The following is a 26,221-nucleotide window of genomic DNA, read 5'->3' on the forward strand; positions in this document are numbered from 1 at the left end:
CCTGAAGGTGCTTTCTGATCTTAGGCAGACCCAGCAAATGCCCCGGCAGCCTGGACATGGCCCCAGACGCCAGCCGCAGTCGCTGCCTGTGCCACGGGCTTCCAAGGGCTTGAGCCCTACAGTGGGGTGAATGTGTGTGTCCCCTCCAAATTGCTATGTTGAAATCCTAACTCCTGATGTGATGGTATCAGGAGGTGGGGCCGCTGGGAGGTGATGAGGTCCTGAGGGTGGGATCCTCAGGAATGGGATCAGTGCCCTCATAAAAGGGACCCTAGAGAGCTTTCTCTGTTCCCCACCACGACACAGCGAGAAGAGGGAAATCTGTGAATCCCTCATCAGAGCCTGGCCACGCTGGCACCCTGACCGCGGACTGCAGGCTCCAGAGCTGTGAGGATGTCTGCTGTGGAAGCCGCCCGTCTGCAGTGCTTTATTCCAGCAGCCGAGATGACTAGGACAGGCCTCCACTTCCTCTTGCTCAAAGAACCTCCTAGAGGTGGGAAGGGTTTCCAGGAAGGTGTGCAACTGCCCTCGGAGGGTGTCCCAGTCTGCCCTGGACGAACAGCTGATGCTGGGAGTGGACAGGTTGGACCCCAGGACCCCAGCTCCTCTCTGGGCCCCTCCCCGCTGACCTGATGACCTCGAGCTCCGTGCAGGCATCTGGCAGGTCCAGGGCCTGGGCCTCCTCCTTCTCCTGAGAGGTGGTGTGCACGGGGGTGGTGTCAGAGGAGGACACGGTCTCTGCTGGCTCCTCGTTGAAGGGGTTCTGGCGCTGGGTGGGGCTCCTGGTGGAGGCCTTGCTGTTGGTCAGGTCAGAGGCTGTGGAGCGGGGGCCGCTGACCGTGTCTGTGAGGTCTCCATCTGGGAGGACAAGGAAGCAGGAGACACCCTATCAGGCACCCCCTGGGGTCCCCAACCCCCAGAGCATGCGTTAGCCCAGGAGGGAGGCAGACTGGCCAGTTCTTCCCAGGGAAACCTGACTGGGGTGGCCCTATTTCGAGTAGAAGCCCCAACCTAACAAGACATGGGATTTGTACTTTAGGAGCAACTTGGAGGGACACCATTTCCACCACCCCTGGGGGCCCTCCAGAGCTCACGACAATTTGGCTGAGTTTGTGTTAAGGGCACAACCTAACAAGACATGGGATTTGTACTTTAGGAGCAACTTGGAAGGACACCATCTCCACCACCCCTGGGGGCCCTCCAGAGCTCACGACAATTTGGCTGAGTTTGTGTTAAGGGCACCGCGGGGAAGCAGCCTCCAGGCTCAAGCTCCAGGCTAAGTCCCATAGGGATAGTGACTTTGAGGCCTCCGTGGGTGGCTGGGAGCCCCAGAGAGGAACCAGGCTGCATGCTTTTAGGTTACCCTCAGAGCCTTCCTGCCAGGCCGCTACAGGGGTATCCAGCAGCCCCGTTAGCCCCATACCCCACTTGTAGGGCTGAGAGGCGCCCAAAGTCCTCTGAAGGGTCCCTTGCAGAGGTCAAAGGACACAAAGTGAGAAGAATGGAGGAAGACAGCAGAGAAAGTGAGGGGTGCAGAGTGGGGGCAAAGGCTGGGAGGACAGGATGAGAGCCCAAGGGGTGGGAACCATGGGGCAGAGGGAAACGCCCAGAGTGCAGAGTAGAGACAAGATGACAGAGCAGGGCAATGAGAACGAGGTGCGAAGGGGCAAAGACAGGGGTCTAAGAGGCTGCCCCCCAGGCTGCTTCTCCCCAGCAGCCCCAACCTACACACTCCTCAGGGGCAGGACCAGGTGCCCCTGCAAGGGTGGTGCAGTGGTGCTGAAACTCCATTTCTTTTTTTTTTTTTTTTTTTGAGACGGAGTCTCTCTCTGTCGCCAGGCTGGAGTGCAGTGGCGTGATCCCTGTTCACTGCAACCTCCGACTCCCCGGTTCAAGTGATTCTCCTGCCTTAGCTTCCTAAGTAGCTAGGATTACAGGCATGTGCCACCACGCCCAGCTAATTTTTGTATTTTTAGTAGAGCCGGGGTTTCACCATGTTGGCCAGGATGGTCTCGATCTCCTGACCTCGTGATCCGCCCGCCTCAGCTTCCCAAAGTGCTGGGATTACAGGCGTGAGCCACCGCGCCCGGCCAAGAACCCCATTTCATTCAAGCGTCAGCTCACTGACTGGTCCTTTCTGAGTCATACCCTGACACGGCCCCCGAGAGGGGAGCTGGCTTAGACATCCTGCCCCACCCAGCCATCTGCTCCTGGTTACTGCAACAGGGCAGGAGAGGGAGCATGGGCAGGTTAAGCACACAGGCCATTTAGCCAGTGGCAGATGGTAGCCACCCAAGCAGAGAGCTGAGGCCCAGCTGGTGAAACCACGTGGGTGAGGGTCAATGGCAAGGGCCACGGCTGGTCATGCTCCATTTGCCGGTCAGTACTCATCTTGCTGGCTGCTATCTGCCCGGAAGAAAAGAGGCAAATATGCGCCCCACAGCCCCACTGGGGGCTCAACCAGCTGTCAACTTAGTGCCTCTTGGAAGCCTCAGGGCAGCTGTCTACTGATGCAGCACACCGTCCTTTTTTTTTTGAGACAGGGTCTCACTCTGTCGCTCAGACTGGAGCGCAGTGGCACAATCACAGCTCACTGTAGCCTTGACCTCCTGGGTTCAAGCGATCCTCCTGCCCTGCCTCAGCCTACAGAGTAGCTGGGACTATAGGCGAGCACCACCATGCCTGGCTAATTTTTGTAGTTTTAGTAGAGACGGGGTCCCCCTGTGTTGCCCAGGCTGGTCTCAAACTCCTGGGCTCAGGTGATCCTCCAGCCTCAGCCTCCCAAAGTGCTGGGATTACAGGTGTGAGCCTGGCCTCCCGCCCTTTTTTTTTTTTTTTTTTTTTTTGAGACGGAGTCTCGCTCTGTCGCCCAGGCTGGAGTGCAGTGGCGCGATCCTGGCTCACTGCAAGCTCCGCCTCCCGGGTTCACGCCATTCTCCTGCCCCAGCCTCCCGAGTAGCTGGGACTACAGGCGCCCGCCACTGCGCCCGGCTCATTTTTTGTATTTTTAGTAGAGACGGGGTTTCACCGTGGTCTCGATCTCCTGACCTTGTGATCCGCCCGCCTCGGCCTCCCAAAGTGCTGGGATTACAGGCGTGAGCCACCGCGCCCGGCCTTTTTTTTTTTTTAAGTCTGCTGTCTTTTAATATAAGGACAAAAGAGGAGGCTAAAGGCAATGAGCAGCTCTGCTAGAAAACAGCAGCAACATTGAGGACTTTTTCCAGATTTCCTAGGATCCCAGAGCCTGAGTTCTAAGATACAGAAAACCGTGTCTCGGTCCCAAAGCAGGCTCCTGCCAAGCCCATGTGTTCTTGCTCCAGCCCCTGTGATTCTCCTCAGCACATGCGGTTGCACCCAAGAGGAGCCCTGACAGGTGAGTGGGCAGATCATGAGATGTGGTGGGTGTCAAGACCTGGATGCCCACCAGTTCTGTACATAAGCCAGAGACCAGGGGAAGGCCACCCCAGGCTCAGAGTTTGGAGTTGCCCCAAGTCCTGCCTTCCTCCAGGTCCAAGGAGAAGACAGAGCCTCCCCAGGTGGGCTGCCAGAGTGAGCTCAGGAATCCTGCTCCAAGAACTCAGGAAATCTCACCCTGCCCTGAGGCAAGCAGTGCAACTGGGCTGTTAGTTCTCAGGCCGCAGGGAGCTCTGAAAGGCTGCAGAGGAAGGTCAGGCCCTGCTTGTCAAGTGACTGCAACAGGCGTGTCAGGAGGGGGGTTAGTTGTTAGAATCAGAGGGGAAAAAAACAATATCCAGCATGTGTGCTGCAAGAAGAGAGGCTGAGAGAGTACATGACGTTATGATGGAATTCTGGAATCCAAGCTAATTTAGCTCAAACAGGGGACCCCTCAACACTACTCTTGGCCAAGTGTCATAGTGTGCTAGCAGCCCTCACTCTCAGCGCTGCCAGAGTAGACGCTGAGGCCGGAGGCTGAGGAGGCGCTGAGAGTGAGGGCTGTTAGCACTCATCAATTCCGGACACAATAGTTTATTTTTCCCAATGCCACATCTTATTTCCCCCGGAGTTAAGGTATTTCATACTCACATTATTTGGGAAGGGATCACCTGTCCCCCATCACTCAGTGATCATATCTCTAATAATGTGGGGAGAGCCACCTGCCCCTCATCCTCAGGTTGCGGCAGTTCTCACCTCCCCTGTTCAGAGGCCAGGTTCCCTCACCTCCCCTGTTCCAGGCTGGAAGTGGCCCAGAGGGTAGGAGGCTCTTTAATAACAGAGATTTGGACCAGGTGCAGTGGCTCACACTTGTAATCCCAGCACTTCGAGAGGCCGAGGCAAGTGGATCACCTGAGGTCAGGAGTTCAAGACCAGCCTGGCCAACATGGGAAAACCTCGTTTCCACTAAAAATACAAAAATTAGCCAGGCATGGTGGCACACACCTGTAATCCCAGCTAGTTGGGAGGCTGAGGCAGAAGAATCGCTTGAACCCGGGAGGTGGAGGTTGCAGTAAGCCAAGATCGCACCACTGCACTCCAGCCTGAGCAACAAGGCAAGACTCTGTCTCAAAAAGTAAAATAAAATAAAATAACAGGGATCTGCTATGGCCTCAGATTTAAGGGGGGAACATTCACCTTATTGGCAACGTAGCCTTTGCTTTGAGTAATCGTGGCAACCTGGAAATAGCTTTGTGAATTTATGTAAGCCCAGAAGTGGAATTTCAGGCAGAAAAATGCCCAGGCACTGCTACTGCCCAGCAGACAGGGTGGGAAGGCTGGCAGATTTCCTTTTAATCTGCTTTAAAGCTTCAAAGAGATTCTGTCTGTAAGAAGTTTCAGCTGTACCTGGGCAGTTCCCCTACTTGGACCTCAACCACTCCAAAACATCCACGAGGAAGCCATTAGGAACAGACTGAAAGAATCAAGCTCTTTCTCCTCGATGCTCATCTGACCCAAAGGAGCTTACAACCCGCATGTTTAAAGGCATGGTTTTCCAGAACAAGTCTCTGTTCACTGGGTCAGGCCCTACACAGCCCGAGAGCATCAGCTGGCACTGCAATCAGGAAGGGTGATCCTGTATCCCCCGAAATGCAGCCACTTAGTGACTCTGAAAGGCCACTGTGCAAAGGCAGGAGCCCTGCACTGGGAGAAGGGATTTGCCTATGGCTAGAGGTCCAGTTTTCCCACTGCAGAATTCCATCTATTAGAACACCAAACTTGGCTTTATTATGATTATGGACATTATTATAAATAATAAGGAGCTGATTTGATACATGCAGCAAGCTTGGCATGGAAACATTGCAAAACAGGAAAAGAGGGTAACAGCGGACTCTGGCCCACCTTCCCAGTCTGTGCTGGGTACAGACGGCACTGCTGGAAACACATCTCCAAAATCATAATCTACAAAAACGAGGGACAAAACTGAAGATTAGAAACACAGGCAGTGGAAGGACGACTGGAGGGAGGGGAGGGGAGATGGGATGGGAGACATGGGGAGGAAATAGGAGAGGAAAACTTCAACTTTCTACATTGTATCCAACAACCTTGGGGAAACTGACTAGGGCCCTGGCTGTCTCTCAGCTCGGGCACTGGTCCAGGAGCCTCCAACCAGCCGGAAAGACCTTTCAGGGCCACCCCTTTCCATACCCAGAAGCTGGTTCTGGCAGAGAGAAGCCTTGCTGCCTGTGCCTAGCTTTGTTTTCTACCCATTGCGTTCCTTCCCTCCGAACCCTAGCAGGGCACGGAGACACTGCCCTGGCAGCTGCGGTTACACAATCTCCAAATTGCTGAGGGGACACCTCCATCCATGGATCCATCCTTGCCCTGGCTCTTCCAGCAAGGCCCGCCCCTTTGACTCCTCTAAGGCGGCCCATGGGCCCAACCTAAGGAGACTGAACTGCCGTCTTCAGCTTGCACAGTCAGCAATGCAGGTCTTGCTAACAGCAAGTGCGAAAGGGACCTACCTCCCTTCCTGGGACATATAACCCATGGTACAGCAGAAATAAAGAAAGAGGAAGGTCAAGGTCTCAATGCTAAGGCAATTCTAGGGTGCCCCAGGGCTGAACTGGGGCTGGGATCCCCTTCCCTGGAGGTGAGGTGGTAGGGTGAAGTCAATGAAGGGCTCTGGTCTCCCACAGGGGATAGAGTGGGGGAAAACGGCCAGTTTTATTCATGAACACCAGGGCCTAAGGTTTGAGAGAAACCAGGCTGTTCCAGTAAGTCATTGGGTCAAGACAACAAAATGACCTGGAGCTGCTTCCTCGGTCTCTGATGCAAAGGGTGCGACCATCCCACACATCAGCGATCGCAGAAGGAACTCGGAGAAATTGGACGGACACGCAGGACACAGTGGCAAGGTTTCCCTGCGCTTCAGACCTGCCTGGTTCTCTCTTCTTCTAGGGGTTGCTTAACCTCTTTCTAACTGGAATGTGGGTTCAGACAAGCTCCCCAGAGCAGGCAACAGTCAACCCTGTGACAAGGGTTTCCACGTCCCACTGCTAAACCTTCCTTGCTTAGAAAACTGCCCCAGGCATGTGACTAGAACCTTCTGGAAAAGGGTCTAACCTTAAAATATATATATATATATAAAATTTTGGCTTTTTGTGCCCAGAATCCGCTTTTTAGCCACCACAGGGACTCTGAGGAGATGAAGATCTGGGAAATGGCCAGCCCTGTTTAATTGCAAATTTCAGCCACCAGACCAAAACTAGCCAAGAAAGACGTCACTCAGCCAGGCTTAAGCAGCTCAAGTCTGTTTCACAGCAGGGGCTTGGCCGTTCTGCCCTGGGGCCACTCACCCTCACTAGATGGGGCAATCGCACTGTCATCCCACTCCAGGTTGGTGGAGGTGACGGAGTTGAAGGAGTTGAGGGACAGACTGTCTGAGCCGTGGACCGAGCTGGGAAGGCGGTCTTCGAAGTCCAGCAGATACTGAGGTTTGTAGTAGTCGGGCATGTAGGGGGCCAGGTCTAGGTAAGGGGCATCCTGAGGAGAGAGTAGAGGAGGCCCGTTTGGTGGGAGACTCCGTGTAACGGCCTTCCGCGGACAGCAGAATCCAGGCCTGGGAGATGCAGATGTGCCTCTGTCACACCCTCTATGCTAGTTATTCTTTGGGAAATCAAGGGCTGAAAGTAGTAAATTCAAAGAAAAGCTGCTAAGAAGAGCAGTGTGAATATTGTTGGCTTTTAAAGCTGTGGACTTTAGGCTGATGGAAGACACAGCTGTCAGAACTCAGCTACACCCTTTGATGCCCCCGTTGTCTCTCTCTCTCTCTTTTTTTTTTTTTTTTTTGAGACAGTCTCACTGTTGCCCGGGCTGGAGTGCAGTGATGTGATCTCGGCTCACTGCAGCCTCCACCTCCCGGGTTCAAGCGATTCTCCTGCCTCAGCCTCCCAAGTAGCTGGGATTATAGGCACCCACCACCACACCCCGCTAATTTTTGTATTTTTTAAATTTTTTTAGTAGAGACAGGGTTCCGCCATGTTGGCCAGGCTGGTCTCGAATTCCTGACCTCAGGTGATCCGCCCACCTCAGCCTCCCCAAGTGCTGGGATAACAGGTGTGAGCCACCGCACCTGGCCCAAGGAAGGTCATTTGATTAGGACGGGGCAGCTGCATTCCATTCTGAGCCCATTCCAAGAGGTGCCTGGGAGCCTCTTTGGCTCCATGTGGGCCAGCATCACATTTGTACAGGATGTGATGGGGAGAGAAGCTTGAGAACTTGAAGAGGGTGGCTGAAGGCTCGTCATGGAGCTGATGACACCTTTCAGAACCCCAGAAGCCCCAGGCTGAATTTGCCTTGTCCTAACTCTCATGTCCTAAACATGAAGGCCAGTCCTTCTGGGTTAAGATACTCCAGACACCGGGCACGGTGGCTCACGCCTGTAATCCCAGCACTTTGGGAGGCTGAGGCAGGTGAATCATGAGGTCAGGAGATCGTGTCCATCCTGGCTAACACGGTGAAACCCCGTCTCTACTAAAAAATACAAAAAAATTAGCCGGGCGTGCTGGCAGGCGCCTGTAATCCCAGCTAGTCTACTCGGGAGGCTGAGGTAGGAAGATGGCGTGAACCTGTGAGGCGGAGCTTGCAGTGAGCTGAGATCCGGCCACTGCACTCCAGCCTGGGCGACAGAGCGAGACTCTGTCTCAAAAAAAAAAAAAAAAAAAAGATACTCCAGGCAATGTGGCTTTTCTCCAAGTTGGATAGGGAGATAGGAGGAAGTAACCTGAACCAGGAATTCTTGCCATCAGTAAGGCAAGAGAATCACTTCTCTTCTCACTCAATTCAACGGACCCTGAAACCTTTCCCTCACCCGAAAAAACAAGCTTTGCTCAAGCCCAGTCATACTCAACAAGCTCCCCCACCAAGACCTGAGAAATGAAATCACCACCCACCCTGCCCCTCCCCTGGCCCCTCCTCTGCTTCCCACAAGCAGCGCGGGCCCTGGTGTCTCACCAGGTCCAGCTCGAAACGAATGAACTCCAGCCCGGACACCAAGGTCAGGAAGAGCGTCAGGTGATCGTGGCTGCAGACCAGGGCATTCCTGCAAGACACGAGAAGCCACGATGGTGCCTCTGGGTCTGTTGACCAGCCTGGCCTGAGCTTACCAACATGCCAGCTGTGTTGAAATTTGACACGTGATGTCCCCCACCTTGGAAGGCACCCATCTTGATATAGCTATCGCCCACCACCCTCTCAGCGATCTCCTGCTGGGTTAGCAGCCACACTGCACTGTCCTGCCAGTGTCTTCAGAGATGGATAAGCACAAGGCTTGTGAGGCTCTCAGCAGCTGCTGTACACACTCTGTTCCTGCAGCAACCCCAGCAAAGCCTGAGCCAAAGCTTGGGCACTGGTCAGCTCTGAAGCCTGGGAGGAGGACCAGGGAGCAGCAGAGACCCAAACTGGACCCAGGAGCCCAGATGGGACACTGGTGCTCTCAGTGAAGGCCACCCAGCTACCGGCAAGGTTCTAATGGCTCTCTGGCATCACTGATGTGGCACACTGTGCTGTCTGCATGACAAGAGCCTTTGGGAGGTGGCTGAAGGGGAGCTCTGAGGCTAGGGGAGACAGACCATCCCAGACACTCACTTGACGTAGTACTTATGCAGCAGACCCAGGTTCTCCTGGAACAACCGCAGGTAGCTCTCCAAGGAGTTCTCGTTGAGGGCCAGGTACAGCCAGGCACGGCCTGCAAACAAAGGCAGGAGTAACCGGCAGGAAGGCCTGTCAGAGTGCTGGCTTTGATTTGCCAAGCAAGGGCAGAAAGGAAAGAAAGAGCAGGTCAGGAGACCAGGCACTTCAGCAGCCTTCGCGCTTGGTGGGGTACCGTAACCCTGAGTGCTTTATTTTCCTAGTCAGACCTTAGCATGTAGCTGGCCAGGAAATTCTGATAAAGAGGGCAGACTGCACACTTCAGATAGGTCAAGAAACACCAGGATCCTGCACCGATCCTGTAGGTAACAGTGATCCCGGCTCAGGGAGAGAAACCAGACTCCACAGCACGTGCTCAGGCTGGGATTCCATAGCAGTCCAGCTCTCGCTGGCAGCTCGTCCTCCTTCCCATCACTGCTGCGCCAAAAACCGTCATATGCGGGGAGCAAAGAGGCCTCATGAAGGGGGCTGGCATTTTATACATTTATTTTTTATTTATTACTATTATTTTATTTTTTGAGACAGAGACTCTGTCACCCAGGCTGGAGTACAGTGGTGTGATCGTAGCTCACTACAGCCTTAAATTCCTGGGCTCCAGGGATCCTTCTGCCTTACCCTTCCAAAGTGTTGGGATTACAGGCATGAGCCACTGTGCCCAGCCATTTTCCTAAATCTTTAGAGATAGGGTCTCACTCTTTCTTCCAGGCTGGAGTGCAACGCTGTGGTCATGCCTCACTGCAGCCTCAAACTGCTGGGCTCAAGTCATCCTCCCATCTCAGCCCCTGAGTAGCTGGGACTACAGGTGTGTACCAAGACATCCACCTAATTTTTAAATTTTTGTAGAGATGGGGTCTCATTGTATTGCCCAGGCTGGTCCAAACTCCTGGCCTCAAGCCATCCTCCCTCCTCAGCCTCCCAAAATGCTGGAATTACAGGTGTAAGCCACCATGCCTGGCCTGGTGCTGGCATTTTAACACCCCACTGCTACTGGACACCACCAGGTAATGAGCCTCCCAGGGCTGACCCTGAGGCTAAACCTGGGACAGAGCCCCAAGCTACCCACAGAGAAGGTGGAGCTGGTCCCTTCCCCAGAATCTCCTTGTGACTACTCACTGCGCCCCAGGTTGGTGGCCACGTGCTGCAGCACCTCGATCTGCTTGATGGCCTCTCTCCGAGTGAAATGCACCACAAGCACCCAGTAGCCAGAGGAGAGGTCTTGCAGTCTGAGGAAACAGGACAGGAGCTGCTGTGACCTGCATGGGGCCACCCTGGGAAGCTGCAGTCAGGGGTCCAGCAGTGAGCGCAAGGCAGGAAGTGATGGATCCCCACAGGTCTCCCAGGCACCCAGCACACCTTCATGTCATTTGTGGCGAATCCTCCCCCCATCCTTTATGTCTGCCCAGAGATGATTTACTGGGGTAACTACAGAGAGACTGTGGCCCACTTGAATGGGACAAATCCCTTTCTCCCAAGGGAAGAGAAGGAAGAAAAGGCAGACAAGCTAAGAGTTTCTCTGTGGAGGCTACTCATGGCCTGGGTTGTGCTCCGTGGTCTTTGGAAACTTCCTCCACCTTACCCGTACAGCAGGGCGTGGTCCAGGTGCTCACACAGACGCTGCAGGACCTTGTCATGGTTCCGGATGGCAGGGGTCTCATCCTCACATGCAGCAAAATAGCTCTGCAACTGAAAGAAAAAAAAAATCCCCTCCAAATCAGAAATGGATTAAGAGGAGGGCTACAAAAGTTCTGGAATCAAGAAGGTAGATTTAAAAAAAAAAAAAAAAAAAAAAAGGCCGGGCGCGGTGGCTCAAGCCTGAATCCCAGCACTTTGGGAGGCCAAGACGGGTGGATCACGAGGTCAGGAGATCGTGACCATCCTGGCTAACACAGTGAAACCCCGTCTCTACTAAGAAATACAAAAAACTAGCCGGGTGAGGTGGCGGGCGCCTATAGTCCCAGCTACTCGGGAGGCTGAGGCCGGAGAATGGCGTGAACCCGGGAGGCGGAGCTTGCAGTGAGCTGAGATCCGGCCACTGCACTCTAGCCTGGGCTACAGAGTGAGACTCCGTCTCAAAAAAAAAAAAAAAAAAAAGTCAAATGGTGTATCTACAATGACCAACAGAGATGTCTACCTCAAACCACCCTGTCCCAGGGGCAGCTCTGGCACTGGAGGTTCCAGCAGGCAGCGGCTGTATCTTTACAGCCCAGTCCCCAAGAGGCACCCAGTCAGCAGTCCGCACAGTGACAACTTGAGGCTGGAGGGATCCACAATCCATGCATAGGTCTCAAGTGGTGGCAAGCTTCAGGTCAGGGCCACAGCACGGCACAACTCCAGGAGCACTGCGTATAGTGCTGTCTAGATCAATGCCACACAAACCCAGAGTTGGGGCACTGATACAGAGAGCACTAGGCGCATTTTCCTCCCATTGTCAACAGACCTTTAAACTTTATGTTATTTTTTTTGCCCTGTTGAAAAATTTTTAATTTTGATGCAGTCAAATCTGTCAGTCTTTTCCTTTACAGTTTCCCGTTTTTCCCAATTATATATTAGAAAAGTACCTTGTTTTCTTTTCCTTTTGGTTGTTGTTTTATTGAGACAGTGTCTTGTTCTGTTGCCCAGGCTGGAGTGCAGTGGCATGATCTCGGCTCACTGAAGCCTTCGCCTCCCTGGTTCAAGTGATTCTCCTGCCTCAGCCTCCCAAATAGCTGGGATTACAGGTGCCCACCACCACGCCCAGCTAATTTTTTATCTTTAGTAGAGACAGGGTTTTGCCATGTTGGCCAGGCTGGTCTCAAGCTCCTGACCTCAGGTGATCCACCCACTTTGGCCTCCCAAAGTGCTGGGATTATAGACGTGAGTCACTGTGCCTGGCCTGTGTTTTGAGACAGGGTCTTGCTCTGTCACCCAGGCTGGAGTGCAGTGGTGTGATCACAGCTTGCTGCAGCCTCAACCTCCTGAGTTCAAACAATCCTCCTTCATATCACAGTGGCCCCACTTGTAGCTACCCTCTGCATACACTAAGGGCCGATGGACTGGGACACCTGCCCCACCAGCCTTCTTGCCAGCCTTCTTGACATGGACTAGAATTGCCTGCAGAACCTGACAAGGCTGGATATGGATCTAGGTGCATGCAAGGCTCATGTTAAGCCCTACGCCAAGAAGGACACCAGTGTTCCTGGGCTGGGATGATAAAAGGAGATTTGGACAGTAGGTGAGATGAATTGCAGCAATGTGCAAACCCCACCAGGCTGGTGAGGGCAAGGGCAGCTCCGTCAGCCTAGTTAAGGACAAGAAAGCCCAGATATTGGACTGAGTTCACTGCAACCGCAGTTACAGAGAGAGGGCCCCTTTCAAGGCCAGCTCTAGGAGAAAAGTCTCTCCAAGCTCATGTTAGCCATATGCTGTTCTGCTACTGCCCTTCCAATGGCCAGAAGGGAGTGGAACACAAGAAAAGAGCACAGATGTCTGATCCTGATCTCAGGTTTAAGCTCTTGGGACAAACATATTCTCAAGTGTTTTCTGGAAGCAGTGGTAGAGACGGCCACAGCAGGCAAGATACATCACCACATCAACAAGCATGTGCTCCTGGAGAGAGGCCAACAATTCAGCTCCCACAACAAAAATAGCCTCTCTTCTCTGCAGCCCAGAACAAGCCTGGCAGGCCTGTCAGCCAGGACAAACCTCAGTCCTGCAGGGTCTTCCCTTCCCTTCCTCCCAGAGGCAGGCAAATCAGAGCAACACAGGGAAAGATTTCTAGAGCTGAAAGAAAGAGCAATAAGCCTGCAAAAACTGCACAATCCCTCTCAGCAACAGCTGGAAACATTATTGCACACTTCAGTATTAAGTACGACCACACTGGGGTAGAGCTTTTTTTTTTTTTTTTTTTTTTAAATTTCAAAATCTGAGTAAATCTGAGATCAGAAAGCCTACAGACAGATGTTAGAGCTAGAAGGATCCTTAGAGATCTAGTGCAACGTTCTCATTAAAAAACCAAAACAGGGCCAGGTGCGGTGGCTCACGCCTGTAATCCCAGCACTTTGGGAGGCCAAGGCGGGTGGATCATGAGGTCAGGAGATCGAGACCATCCTGGCTAACACGGTGAAACCCCTGTCTCTACTAAACAAAATACAAAAAATTAGCCAGGCGTGGCGCCTGTAATCCCAGCTACTCAGGAGGCTGAGGCAGGAGAATGGCGTGAACCCAGGAGGCGGAGCTTGCAGTGAGCCAAGATTGCACCACTGCACTCCAGCCTGGGCGACAGAGCGAGCCTCCATTTCAAACAAACAAACAAACAGACAAACAAAAACAGAATATTATTCATTCTCTTGAATTATAATACCCACATGGAAAAGAATGTGTATGTGTGTGTATTTACAGAGAAGAGGTTAAGTCCCTCAATATGGTTTTTAGTTAAGTGACAGACCCAAGGCTGGAACTCAGACTCCTTTCTCAGGCTAAGATACCTTTAAAGAAAAATTATTCTGAAAACATTGCTTATTGTAAAAATGCAAGCAATGGGCCGGGCGCGGTGGCTCAAGCCTGTAATCCCAGCACTTTGGGAGGCCGAGATGGGCGGATCACGAGGTCAGAAGATCGAGACCATCCTGGCTAACACGGTGAAACCCCGTCTCTACTAAAAAATACAAAAAACTAGCTGGGCGAGGTGGTGGGTGCCTGTAGTCCCAGCTACTCGGGAGGTTGAGGCAGGAGAATGGCGTGAACCCAGGAGGCAGAGCTTGCAGTGAGCTGAGATCCGGTCACTGCACTCCAGCCTGGGTGACAGAGCGAGACTCCGTCTCAAAAAAAAAAAAAAAAAAAAAAAAAATTGCAAGCAATACAGAAATACAGAGGTGTGTATAAAGAGTAAAGGCCCCCTGCTCCCATTTACTATTGCCAGCAGCTTGGTGTGCACGTATCTCCCCAACTCTTTTCCTGTATACACAGACCTAAGAAAAAAGAAAAAAGGAATGCCAGGAGTGGTGGCTCATGCCTGTAATCTCAACATTTTGGGAGGCCCAAGCCAGGAGGATCCTTGAGGCCAGGAGTTTGAGACCAGCCTCAGCAACATAGCGAAACGCTGTGTCTAAGAAAAGAAAAAAGAAAAAAAATTAAAAATTAGCTGGGCGTGGTGGCTCACGCCTATAATCCCAGCACTTTGGGAGGCCAAGGCAGGCAAATCAGTTGAGGACAGGAGTTTGAGACTAGCCTGGCTAACATGGTGAAACCCCATCTCTACTAAAAATACAAAAATTAGCTGGGTGTGGTGGTGCATGCCTGTAATCCCAGCTACTTGGGAGGCTGAGGCAGAAGAATCGCTTGACCCCGGGAGGTGGAGGTTGCAGTGAGCCGAGATTTGCACCACTGTACTCCAGCTGGGGCGAAAAATAAAAACAAATTAGTTGGGCATGGTGGCATGCACCTATAGTCTCAGCTACTTGGGAGGCTGGGGCAGGGGTCAGGGGGAGGTGTCCCTCGAGCCCAGGAGTTTGAGGCTGCAGTAAGCTGTAACAGCACCACTGCACTCCAGCCTGGAGCAAGAACTTTCTCAAAATAAATAAATAAATAAATAAAAAAGGAAAAAAAGATCATGCTATATTCATTCCGAAACTTGCTTTGCCTTTAAGGAAGATCTATATATATTTCCATATCATTATGAGGCACCATACTTCAACCACTGTTAAATATGGATATCATATCCAGTTCCTGGACATCGCACACAATATTGCAGTGACCATTGTGCGGTCCTGTGTGGATGCTTCTGTATGGTGAGAGCTTGCGAGGGGAACTGCTAAGCCAAGGGACAAACACATTTACAGTCTGCCTGGGACCTGCCACCTACCCGTCTCGAATGTATGACTGATTTACACTCCTACCATGCTGGTCAACACTCGATATAATTAGTCTCATTTTTTCCAGTCCATTTGGTGAAAAATAGTACCTGTTTTCTCTTCTTCTAGGAACATGTTTCTCTTCTTCTAGGAACTCAGTATGCACAGCCTTTGCCCAATCTTCCACTGGCTGCTTGTGTTTTTTGTTATTATTTGTTGCAGCTCTTTAAGGATTTAACCTAATGTGTTTTTATGTATTATTTTCCCCCCATTATCAATTGACCTTTAAACTTTGCTTATGTCATTTTTTTCCCTATTGAGAAATTTTTAATTCTGATGCAGTCAAATCTGCCAGTCATTTCCTTTACAGTTTCCCATTTTTCCCAGTATAAGATTACAAAAGTGCCTTTTTTCCTTTTCTTTTCTTTTTTTTTTTAAGATGGAGCCTCAGTCTGTTGCCCAGGCTGGAGTGCACTGGCACAATCTCGGCTCACGGCAACCTGCGCCTCCAGGGTTCAGGCAATTCTCCTGCCTCAGCCTCCCAAGTAGCTGGGATTACAGGCACCCACGACCACCCCTGGCTAAGTTTTGTATTTGTTAGTAGAGATGGGGCTTTGCCATTTGGCCAGGCTGGTCTCGAACTCCTGGGCTCAAGAGATCCACTCACCTCAGCCTCCCAAAGTGTGGGGATTACAGGCATGCCACCACGCTTGGCCACAAAAGTGCCTTTTTTCTTTTATGATTTTAGGACAATTTGGTTTTGGTTTTTATGTTTAGATTTTTTTTTTTTTCACTGCTGGTTTTTCGTCCTCTTATGTTTTTATTTATTTTATTTTATTTTTATTTTTGATAGAGACAGGGTCTCCTTATGTTGCCCAGGCTGGTCTTGAACTCCTGGGCTCAAGGAATCCTCCTGCTCTGGCCTCTCAAAATGCTAGGATTACAGGGATGAGCCATCACACCTGGCCAGGTTCCCTTATGTTTAGATCTTTATATATGTCATGAGGTAAGGATCCAGTTTCACCACCTTGGCCAGGCTGGTCTCAAACTCCTGACCTTAGGTGATCTGATCTGCTTGCCTTGGCCTCCCAAAGTGTTGGGATTACAACACTTTGGGCGTCACGGCGCCACAGCGCCCAGCCCTAGTATTTATTAATGTTAATTAATGGTCCAGCTCTCCCTAATCCTCCCATCTCAGCCTGCTGGGTAGCTGGAACTACAAGTGCATGCCACTATGCTTGGCTGATTTGTGATGTAATATGCCCCTTTTAAAACTACTTTGTGTTGTTGGCCTATTATATATTCCTGTGCTGGTCCTCCATTTAAAATTTTTAGTTTAGGCCGGGCGCGGTGGCTCACGCCTGTAATCCCAGCACTTTGGGAGGCCGAGACGGGCGGATCACGAGGTCAGGAGATCGAGACCATCCTGGCGAACACGGTGAAACCCCGTCTCTACTAAAAAATACAAAAAAAAAAAAACTAGCCGGGCGAGGTGGTGGGCGCCTATAGTCCCAGCTACTCGGGAGGCTGAGGCAGGAGAATGGCGTGAACCCGGGAGGCGGAGCTTGCAGTGAGCTGAGATCCAGCCACTGCACTCCAGCCTGGGTGACAGAGCGAGACTCCGTCTCAAAAAAAAAAAAAAATTTTTTAGTTTATTCAGCATTTTGGTATGGGCAGAACAAGTCCACCCCAGCCCCCTCAACATTCTTTTTCAAAACTGTTTCAGTGGCTGGGTGCAGTGGCTCACACCTGTAATCCCAGCACTTTGGGAGGCCAAAGCAGGCAGATCACCTGAGGTCAGGAGTTCGAGACCAGCCTGGCCAACATGGTAAAACTCCATCTTTACTTAAAAAAAATACAAAAATTATCCGGGTGTGGTGGCCCATGCCTGTAATCCCAGCTACTCAAGAGGCTGAGGCAGGAGAATTGTTTGAACTCGGAAGGCTTACTAGCCAAGATCATGCCACGGCACTCCAACCTGGATGGCCAAGTGAGACTCTGTCTCAAAACTACTACAACTACAACTACAACAACAACCACCACCACCCTGTTTTGGCTGTTCTAGTACATTATTTTAATCAAATTTCACTACAATTCTCTTCTGGATTTGTACTAGAATTATACTGAATCCAGAGATCATTTGGGGGAGGAAATAATACTGCAATATTGAGTCTTCCTATCCAGGAACATGGAATCTTTTCCCCATTTATTCAGGTCTTCTTTTATATCCTTTGGTAATTTTTATAGCTTTCTTTAGATATGTCCTGAACATTTATTTCCAGGAGGCTTGCATATCTACACATGGTATTATGAGTTAGGAAGCAATCTGTGCCTTGAAACAATTTCTGCAAAAAGTACAGTACAAAGAGTGTATATGCCATGGTGGTGGAGAGAGAAGGCTCAGTAGGCAGGAAACCCGGGTCCAAAGTGTGGCTCTACGACTGCGGAGGTGGGCACCTTTGGCAAATTACTTAACTCTTTAACCCTCATTTTTTCTTATCTGCAAAATGGGTTATAAAATGACTATTTAGACCTGAGCTGTCCAATACAGTAGCCACTAGCCACATGTGGCTATTTAAATTTAAATTAATTAAAATAGGCCGGGCGCGGTGGCTCACGCCTGTAATCCCAGCACTTTGGGAGGCAAAGGTGGGTGGATCATTTGATCCAAGACCAGCCTGGCCAACATGGTGAAACCCCATCTCTACTAAAAATATAAAACTTAGCCAGGCGTGGTGGCATGTGCCTGTAATCCCAGCTACTAGGGAGGCTGAGGCATGAGAATTGCTTGAGCCCAGGAGGTGGAGGCTGCAGTGAGCTGAGATCGTGCCCCTGCACAGAACATTTCCATGATGTAGAAAGTTCTATTGGATAGTACTGATTTGGAGAATAAAATGATAAAATGCATGCAAAAGGCTTAGCATCGGTTTGGTAAGCAGCGAGTGCTTGACAAACACTAGCTGAGATTATAAACAATAACAAACCCATATTCTTGGTCAAACCAATGACATACACAGTTAAACCTAAGTTCAAGTGCAAAGAAGACCTGAGGATGTATCTGCCGTCAATAGTTAATATTCTGTTTACTGGGTCACAAGTTCAAAAAAAAAAGTTATTATTAACTTTTTTAATAGTTATTAATAACTATTAAACTATTAATAACAGGCTGGAGTGCAGTAGTACAGTCACAGCTCACTGCAGCCTCAACCTACTGGACTCAGGTGATCCTCCCAGCTCAGCCTCCCAAATAGCTGAGACCACAGGTATGTACCACCACACCTGGCTTTTTTTTTTTTTTTTTTTTTTGGTATTTTTTTTGTAGAGATGGAGTTCTGCTATATTGTCTAGGCTATGTTGTCTAGGCTGGTCTTCAACTCCTGCACTCAAGTGATCCTCCTGCCTCAGCCTCTCAAATTCTAGGGATTATAGGCATGAGCCATGGTGCCCAGCCCAACGCCTACACTTTAAGCACTCTTCTTTTTTTCTTTTTTTTTTTGAGATGGAGTGTCTCTCTGTTGCCCAGGCTGGAGTGCAGTGGCATGATCTTGGCTCACTGCAACCTCCACCTCCCGGGTTCAAGAGATTCTCCTGCCTCAGCCTCCGAGTAGCTGGGACTACAGGTGCGTACCACCATGCCCAGGTAATTTTTGTATTTTTAGTAGAGACGGGGTTTCACTATGTTGGCCAGGCTGGTCTCGAACTCCTGACCTCGTGATCTACCACCTCGGCCTCCCGAAGTGCTGGGATTACAGACGTGGGCCACCGCGCCCAGCTAAGCACTCTTTTACAGCAGGTTGATAAAGATTTCGCATGATCTCAGGGGACAAGGAGATCTAGAATCAATGCTACCACCCAGCATAGTTCCTGAAAGGGGCAGAAAGAAGAAGGTCTCTGATTCAATAATGCAAGAACCTGCAGAGCTATGGCAATAGCCTGAGCTCAGATTTTGGGAGCTGGGCAGAAAGCACATAAAGGTAAACAAACAGCAGTGGCACTCTCTTAGCTGCAATGAGGCCGCAGCTGGTAACCACCTCCCGCTCCAGTGAGATCAGAAGGCTCTGAAAGAACAGGAGCAGAAGCAAAGCAAACATCGAAGAAATGAGGACCCCAGAACAGAATTAATGGGGTGAGTATAACAAATATAACCCCGCCTGGGAGCACAATCGCCATCTTTTATGTCAAATTACTCTTTGGTTACACTCAATACCTGCTGGTAGAGCTAATACCCACTACAATTAGGGCCGTGATTTATTGAGTGCACATTCCATGCATCAGGACGGTGGCAGAGCTGTTAAGAGTGTGGATTCTGGAGTCAGACAACTTGGTTTGAATGTTGACTCTTCTACTCATTCCCTATGTGACCTTGGGCAAGTTACCTAACCTCTCGAAACTCGTTTTCCTTGTCTGTAAAATGGGCTTAGTAATAGGACCCTCCCTATAGGTTGCCATGAGGGTTCATGATGCTTACACTCTGTTTATCAAAGTACATGATACATGGTAAACACTTAACAAATGTTAGCAGCTATGATGATGGCACACTTTTCAAATGTAATTTAATCACCACCGCAACCCCATAAGTAGGTCACAGAGCTAGAAAGGGGCAGAGACAGATTTTAAACCCAGGTCTTTTCATCAAACCTGGGTTGGAGGTCCCTGAATGAATAATGTACGTAAAATGTTAGGCTCTAGCCAGGCATGGTGGCTCACCAGTATAATTCCAGCTCTTTGGGAGGCCAATGAAGGAGGATCATTAGAGGCCAGGAGTTTGAGACCAGCATGGGCAATATAGCAAGACCCCATCTCTATTTTAAAAAACTTTTTTGTAAAGTTAGACTCTATTTAAATCCCATCCTAATATGTTTTAGGGGAACCCAAGAAAAAAAAAAAATGCTGTTCCGGGCAGGGCACAGTGGCTCATGCCTGTAATCCCAGCACTTTGGGAGGCCGAGGCAGGTGGATCACGAGGTCAAGAGATCAAGACCATCCTGGCCAACATGGTGAAACCCCGTCTCTACTAAAAATACAAAAATTAGCTGGGCGTGGTGGTGTGCACCTGTAGTCTCAGCTACTTGGGAGTCTGAGGCAGAAGAATCGCTTGAACCCGGGAGGTGGAGGTTGCAGTGAGCCGAGATCGTGCCACTGCACTCCAGCCTGGTGACAGAGCGAGACTCCATCTCAAAAAAAAAAAAGAAAAGAAAAAAAAAAAAAAGAAAAATGCAGTTCCCTGTCTTTTAAATCATGAGAACTGGCCAGGTGCAGTGGCTTATGCTGGTAATCCCAGCACTTTGGGAGGCTGAGGCAGGCGGATCACTTGAGGTCAGGAGTTCAAGACCAGCCTGGCCAACACAGTGAAACTTTGTCTCTACTAAAAATACAAAAATTAGCTGGGAATAGTGTGCACCTGTAGTCCAAGCTACTGGGGAGGCTGAGGCAGGAGAATCACTTGAACCCAGGAGGTGGAGGTCACAGTGACCTGAGATCAAATCACTGTGCTCTAGCCTGGGCAACAAGAGTGAGATTCCGTCTCAAAAAGATATAAATACTGATATAAATATAAACCATGAGAACTCAAAGCCCATGGTAGACTTGAGCTGTGTCTTCTGCAGTTCTGCTTCTTGGAAGACAGACCAAGGAGAGTGGCCAGGCTGGCTTCTCTACCAAGAGCCCTTGCGGGTACGCTCTCTGTCCTTTGGCCCCACACTGGCATCTCCTGGGTGAGGATGTGTCTTGTTCGGTTTAAAAAAAGCTGCAGCTGCTCCAGGAGGGGCTTTCCCCACTTCTGGGAAGAAGTTCATCCTGCTGATCAGACTGCCAAGTGGTTCTGAGTGTCTCCTTCCTGTTCATGTGGATTTTGGAAAAAGGCAGAAAATCTCAGAAATCGTGGGAGTCTGGGGCAGGGTGGCTAGGGGGCCACCTCCAAGTTTTGTGTGTAAAGTTTTATTGGAACACAGCCACTCCCATCGGCTCATGTGTCACTGGTGGCTGCTTTTGGGCTATGACAGCAAGTGGAGCAGTGTTTTTAGAAACAGGTCTCACTTTGTTGCCCAGGCTGGAGTGCAGTAGTACAGTCACAGCTCACTGCAGCCTCAACCTACCAGGCTCAGGTGATCCTCCCAGCTCAGCCTCCCAAATAGCTGAGGCCACAGGTGTGTACCACCACACCTGGCTAATTTTTTTTTTTTTTTTTGTATTTTTTTGTAGAGATGGAGTTTTGCTATGTTGTCTAGACTGGTCTTCAACTCCTGCACTCAAGTGATCCTCCTGTCTCAGCCTCTCAAATTCTAGGGATTACAGGCATGAGCCATGGTGTCCAGCCCAACACCTACACTTTAAGCACTCTTTTTTTTTTTTTTTTGAGACAGAGTCTCTCTCAGAGACCGCGTGGCCTGTACAGCCTGAACTATTTAGCACCCGGCTCTTTACAGAAGAAGCTTGCTGGCCCTCGGTCTGAAGCCTGGAGCAGAGGTGGCAAGGAATGCACACTTGTGATAGGCTTGGCTGAGGAGCTGCCTCTTGTTCAAAGCTCAGTTCAGCAGTGGCCAGAAGGGGAGGCTCAAGCCGTGAAGGGTCACATATTTCAACACACAGTTACTGAGCGCCTGCTATGCACATATCAGACACGGTGGCGGAGATGAATTAGTGCAAATATGTAACATGGCATCAGGGAGTAGTAAGTGCTATAAAAAAATGAAGCAGGATGTGGAAATCTGTTATAAATACAGAGTCCACAGAGGGAAAAAAATAAATATGGAAGCCGGGCACCGTGGCTCACGCCTGTTATGCTAGCACTTTGGGAGGCTGAGGCAGTTGGATCACCTGAGGTTAGGAGTTCGAGACCAGCCTGACCAACGTGGTGAAACCCTATTTCTATTAAAAATACAAAAAATTAGCCAGGCGTGGTGGTGCACACCTGTAATCCCAGTTACTCAGGAGGCTGAGGCAGGAGAATGGCTTGAACCTGGGAGGCTGAGGTTGCAGTGAGCCGAGATCGTGCCATTGCACTCCAGCCTGGGCAACAAGAGCATTACTCCGTCTCAAAAGATAATAATCAAAACAAACAAACAAACAAATAAGGAACCAAGAAGATCTCCCTGAGGAAATGACTATTGTGGCATCCAGGGGGAAAGTATTCCAGTTAGAGGAACAGCAGGGGCAACAGTGAGAAGCCTGGTGTGGCTGGAGCTCAGGGAGTGAGGGGGTGAGCAGCATGAGATGACGTCAAGAAGGCAGCTGAGGGCCAGATCACGCACAGCCACAGAGGCCGTGCAAGGGGCTTTGTGTTTCATTACCAGTTTGATGGGAAGCTGTTGGAAGGTTGAGAACAGGGAAGTACATAACCCGACGTCACTGTTACGAAGCTGCTACAGCTTCTTGCTTGTTTTTGAGACAGGGTCTCGCTCTGTCGCCCAGGCTGGAGTGCAATGGCGCAATCTTGGCTCACTGCAGCCTCTGCCTCAATCGATCCTCCCACTTCAGCCTCCCGAGTAGGTGGTACTAAAGGTGTGCGACACCACAGCAGGCTAGTTTTTGTATTTTTTGTAGAGATGGGGTCTCATCATGTTGCTCAGATCGGTCTTGAACTCCTGGGTCAAGCAATCCACCCACCTCAGCCTCCCAAAGTGCTGGGATTACAGGCATGAACCACCATGTCCGACCTTGCCATAGCTTCTATATGGTGAGCAGACAGACTATGAAAGGCCAGGGTGGAGGCAGAGGCTGGTTAGGAGGCTAGTAGCCCCACTGATGGGAAAATGGGGACTGGGAGCTGGTACAGTGTGGAGGACTGGAGAAGGTGTCATATGTAGGGTCTGAAGGCAGAGCCCCAGGGATTTAGTGATGGATTAAATGTCGGGCATGAGGGAAACGGAGGAGCCAGCAACAGTTCTGAGGTGTGGTCTGAGCAGGAGAACGGCAGCCGTTTCTGGATCGGGTGGAGTTCAGCTCTGGCATGGTAAGTTCAGAACACCTATCCAATATCTATGTGGAGGCCGGGCATGGTGGCTCATGCCTGTAATCCCAGCACTTTGGGAGGCCGAGGTGGGTAGACTGCCTGAGGTCAGGAGTTCGAGACCAGCCTGGGCAACATGGCAAAACCCTGTCTCCAGCAAAAATACAAAAAATTAGTCAAACATGATGGCATGATACACCTGTAGTCCCAGCTACTTGGGAGGCTGAAGTGGGAGAATTGCTTGAGTCTGGGAGGTAGAAGTTGCAGTGAGCCAAGATCGCACCACTGCACTTCCTCCTGGGTGACAGAGTAAGACCCATCTCAAAAAAAAAAAAAGATATCTACTTGGAGACATCAAAGAGACAGCTATGGAAATGGATCTGAAGTTCAGGGTGAGGTGGGCGCCGCCAGCCTTTGGATGACACTGAAAGCCATGAGTGTGCAGCAAGAAGAACGTCTGAGTACTGAGCCGCCAGGGCTGCGTTAGAACAGGGGTCCTCACCCACGCAGCACAACAATGCCCAGGCCCCTTTCCAGACCAGTGACATCAGAAACCCTGGAGTCAGGGCACAGGAAGCAGCACTGTAACACTCCAGCTAATCCTGATGCCCGGCCCGGGCTGAGGATCACTGTCTCAGACCACGAAGGCACAGCCAGCGAGGTGGGGAGAAAACCTGGGCAGTAAACCTGGGCAGTGTGTGCTCCAGAACCCGAGTGAGGAAAGTTTCCCAAGGGCAGGCGTGGTAAGTCGCCAGGGTCGTGGCAGCAGGGGCCTAAAAGGGAGGTGCTGCGACCATGAGGAAAGCACATGGGTGCAGGGGCAGGGGCATCAGCCTGATGGGCGCTCATCACGGAGGGCAGGAGCTTGCGTGGATCCTGCATCAGCAAATGAGGCGTTTAAACATGACAGTGAAGAGGCAGCTGGGACTCGAAAACATAGCAAGTATTTGACGATAATGAGGAAAAGTTATTGTGAATTTTTTGTAATATTGGGTCATGTGAGAAAAGAATCCTCATTTTTGAACAATATGTACTGAAATATTTATGAATGTCTGGAAATCTGTTTCAAAATAATAGAGGGCTGGTGGTATAGATTGTCCAGTGATGGTAAGAGCTGAACATGGGGCTTCAGTATGCCATTCTGCCTATTTTGGGTCAGAAGAGGGGGTGAGGGAAGTGGAAGAAGAGGAAAGAGGAAGGAAGGAAGAAGGAAGAAGGAAGAGGGAAGGGAAGGGAAGGAAAGGGAGGAGGAAGGGAGGAAGGGAGGGAGGAAGAGACAGTAAATACAGAAAATCCCTTTGACCAGTTTTGCCAAACAAGTGGCAGGAAAACTGGGGTAAAGAAATAAAAGTCCTTGCCCAGGAAAGACAGGATGGTCCCCCTCTGGCCACAACGGAGAGTCCAGAAGCAGGTGAGCCAGTATGCTCTGTGGTGGGAGGATGAAAAAGTTGTCATCAGAAGAAAATTCAAAAGCAAGCAAGATCGACTGAGAATGAAGAGAGAGATTCAGATTTAAGGTAATTTTCTTTTTAACACGGTGCTTCCCTAAGGTCCATGAACTCTGAGGCCTCTGTCTCAAAGGCATGTTCCCAGACCATGCTCTAGACCTGCTCAGCTACTGTCCTGTCCCTGCTGCTGATTTTTTGGGTGTACTCAGGCACCAGGACCAGGAAGCGCTGGCTCAGCTCATCCTAGACTCTCCCAAAGCCAGGAGCACGGGGCTCCCAGGCACTCTGGGAAGGCTGGGCGTCACAAGACTGCTTCGGGGAAGTGTGGGTGGTACACTCCAACAAGCCAAGAAATGCCTGACTCAGAGAATTTTAATCAGGGTGAGCCCCACTCTCTGCTCTGAGCTGCCACAGCCTGGCCTTCTCTGTCCCATGTCTCTCTGATCTTCACACACCCACAAAACAATTTCTAGTACTATGGTTGATACGAAGAAATCCTTCCAGACTGGTGTCTAATAATTAACTCAAAGGTGGCTGTGAAAGATGATGAATGGCCAAATGAACACAGCTAATCCCACTACCAACACAGCTAACTGTTTTGTGTTTTTAGTAGATACAGGGTTTCACCATCTTGGCCAGGATGGTCTTGAACTCCTGGCCTCATGATCCACCTGCCTCGGCCTCCCAAAGTGCTGGGATTACAGGCGTGAGCCACTGCACCGGGCTAATAACACCACATTTTTATGTGATCCAAGGAATAAACCACCACTGCCAACAGCACTTCTGTAGATACTCTCCCCTGCGATCTAAGACAAGGCTGGGTGCTGGCCAGGGCTGAGGAATTTCAGCATTGAAGAGCGGAAGAGCCCTTAGAAACCATTTGGTTAGGAAGCAGAGTTTCCTGGGGACTCCCGTTCAGTAAGAATGCCCTGCCCTGTGTAGAAGGGTGTGTGAAGGGAGCTGGAGTTAAGGAGAGGGAGAGGGAGAAGTTATCAGTGAATGAAACTGACTACTAAATGTAAAGAAAATCAGAAAAATAATCACTTAGCCACAACCCTCATTTTATAGGCAGGGAGACTGGAGCCCAGGGAGACAGGGGCACTTCCTGCACGCCCTAGCTTTGGCCAGTGTCCCACCACTATACTGCAGTCTTGGCCAGGTGTGCTCACACACAGGGTTAGCTACTTCTGGAGCTCCTTCTGCTTCATTCCACCTGGAGATAAAGCGGTCGGGACATCAGCTGTCACCACCCCAGAAGTGCTCATCCCAGCCTGGGTGACAAAGCGAGACCCTGTCTCTTAAAAAAAAAAAAACTGAGGAGGGCAGAGCAGCAGGGGCCATGGGCCATCCCCAGGGCTTCTGTGATGGGGCTCTGGAGGATTTAGGGGACCACGTCAGGAATGTCCCAGTTGCTTCCCTCCTAGACAACACGAGATGTCAACAGAGGCTTCAGCTGCTGGGTGTCTGCCGCTTTACCAGCCCCAGGGAACCACAACGCTTCCGATGTACACTGCTAATTTTATTTTTGTTGTTTTTCTTTGAGATGGGGGCTCACTATGTTGCCCAAGCTGGAGTGCAGTGGCTAATCACAGGCATAATCATAGCGCACTACAGTCTCGAACTCCTGGGCTCAAGCAATCCTTCCACCTCAGCCTTCCATGTAGCTGGGACGATAGGTGCACACCACCATGCCTAGCCTACTCTCCTAGAATAATATATTTATGTAATATAATAATAGAAATGGGGTCTCACTATATTGCCCAGGCCGGTCTTGAACTCCTGGGCTCAAGCGATCCTCCCACCTCATCATACTCGGCCCAGTCTCCTATTGATTTGTTTTAATAATAGAGATGGGGTAAAGACACATGCACACATATGTTTATTGTGGCACT

At 50.5% G+C, this 26,221-nt stretch overlaps 1 protein-coding gene across 3 annotated transcripts in view; it reads right to left on the minus strand.

Moving 5' to 3' along the window:
* Positions 1-26,221, minus strand: part of PLEKHM2 (pleckstrin homology and RUN domain containing M2) — a 51,382-nt gene that overhangs the window by 8,903 nt on the left and 16,258 nt on the right. For 2 of the 3 annotated variants that reach the window (XR_006694401.3, XM_045380063.2), the window contains exons 2-8: positions 10,682-10,788; positions 10,219-10,328; positions 9,043-9,142; positions 8,410-8,497; positions 6,753-6,939; positions 5,296-5,355; positions 630-858 (exon numbers count right to left, since the gene is read on the minus strand). Coding sequence is in view for 2 of the 3 variants with exons in the window: in XM_045380063.2 (XP_045235998.1) it covers positions 630-858; positions 5,296-5,355; positions 6,753-6,939; positions 8,410-8,497; positions 9,043-9,142; positions 10,219-10,328; positions 10,682-10,788 (881 nt within the window). In the remaining variant the exon portion in view is untranslated. The remainder of the gene's footprint in view (positions 1-629; positions 859-5,295; positions 5,356-6,752; positions 6,940-8,409; positions 8,498-9,042; positions 9,143-10,218; positions 10,329-10,681; positions 10,789-26,221) is intronic. The other variant, XM_045380066.2, reaches the window with a different exon arrangement.

This window comes from Macaca fascicularis, chromosome 1 (assembly GCF_037993035.2).
Source record: "Macaca fascicularis isolate 582-1 chromosome 1, T2T-MFA8v1.1".
Lineage (NCBI taxonomy): Eukaryota > Metazoa > Chordata > Mammalia > Primates > Cercopithecidae > Macaca > Macaca fascicularis.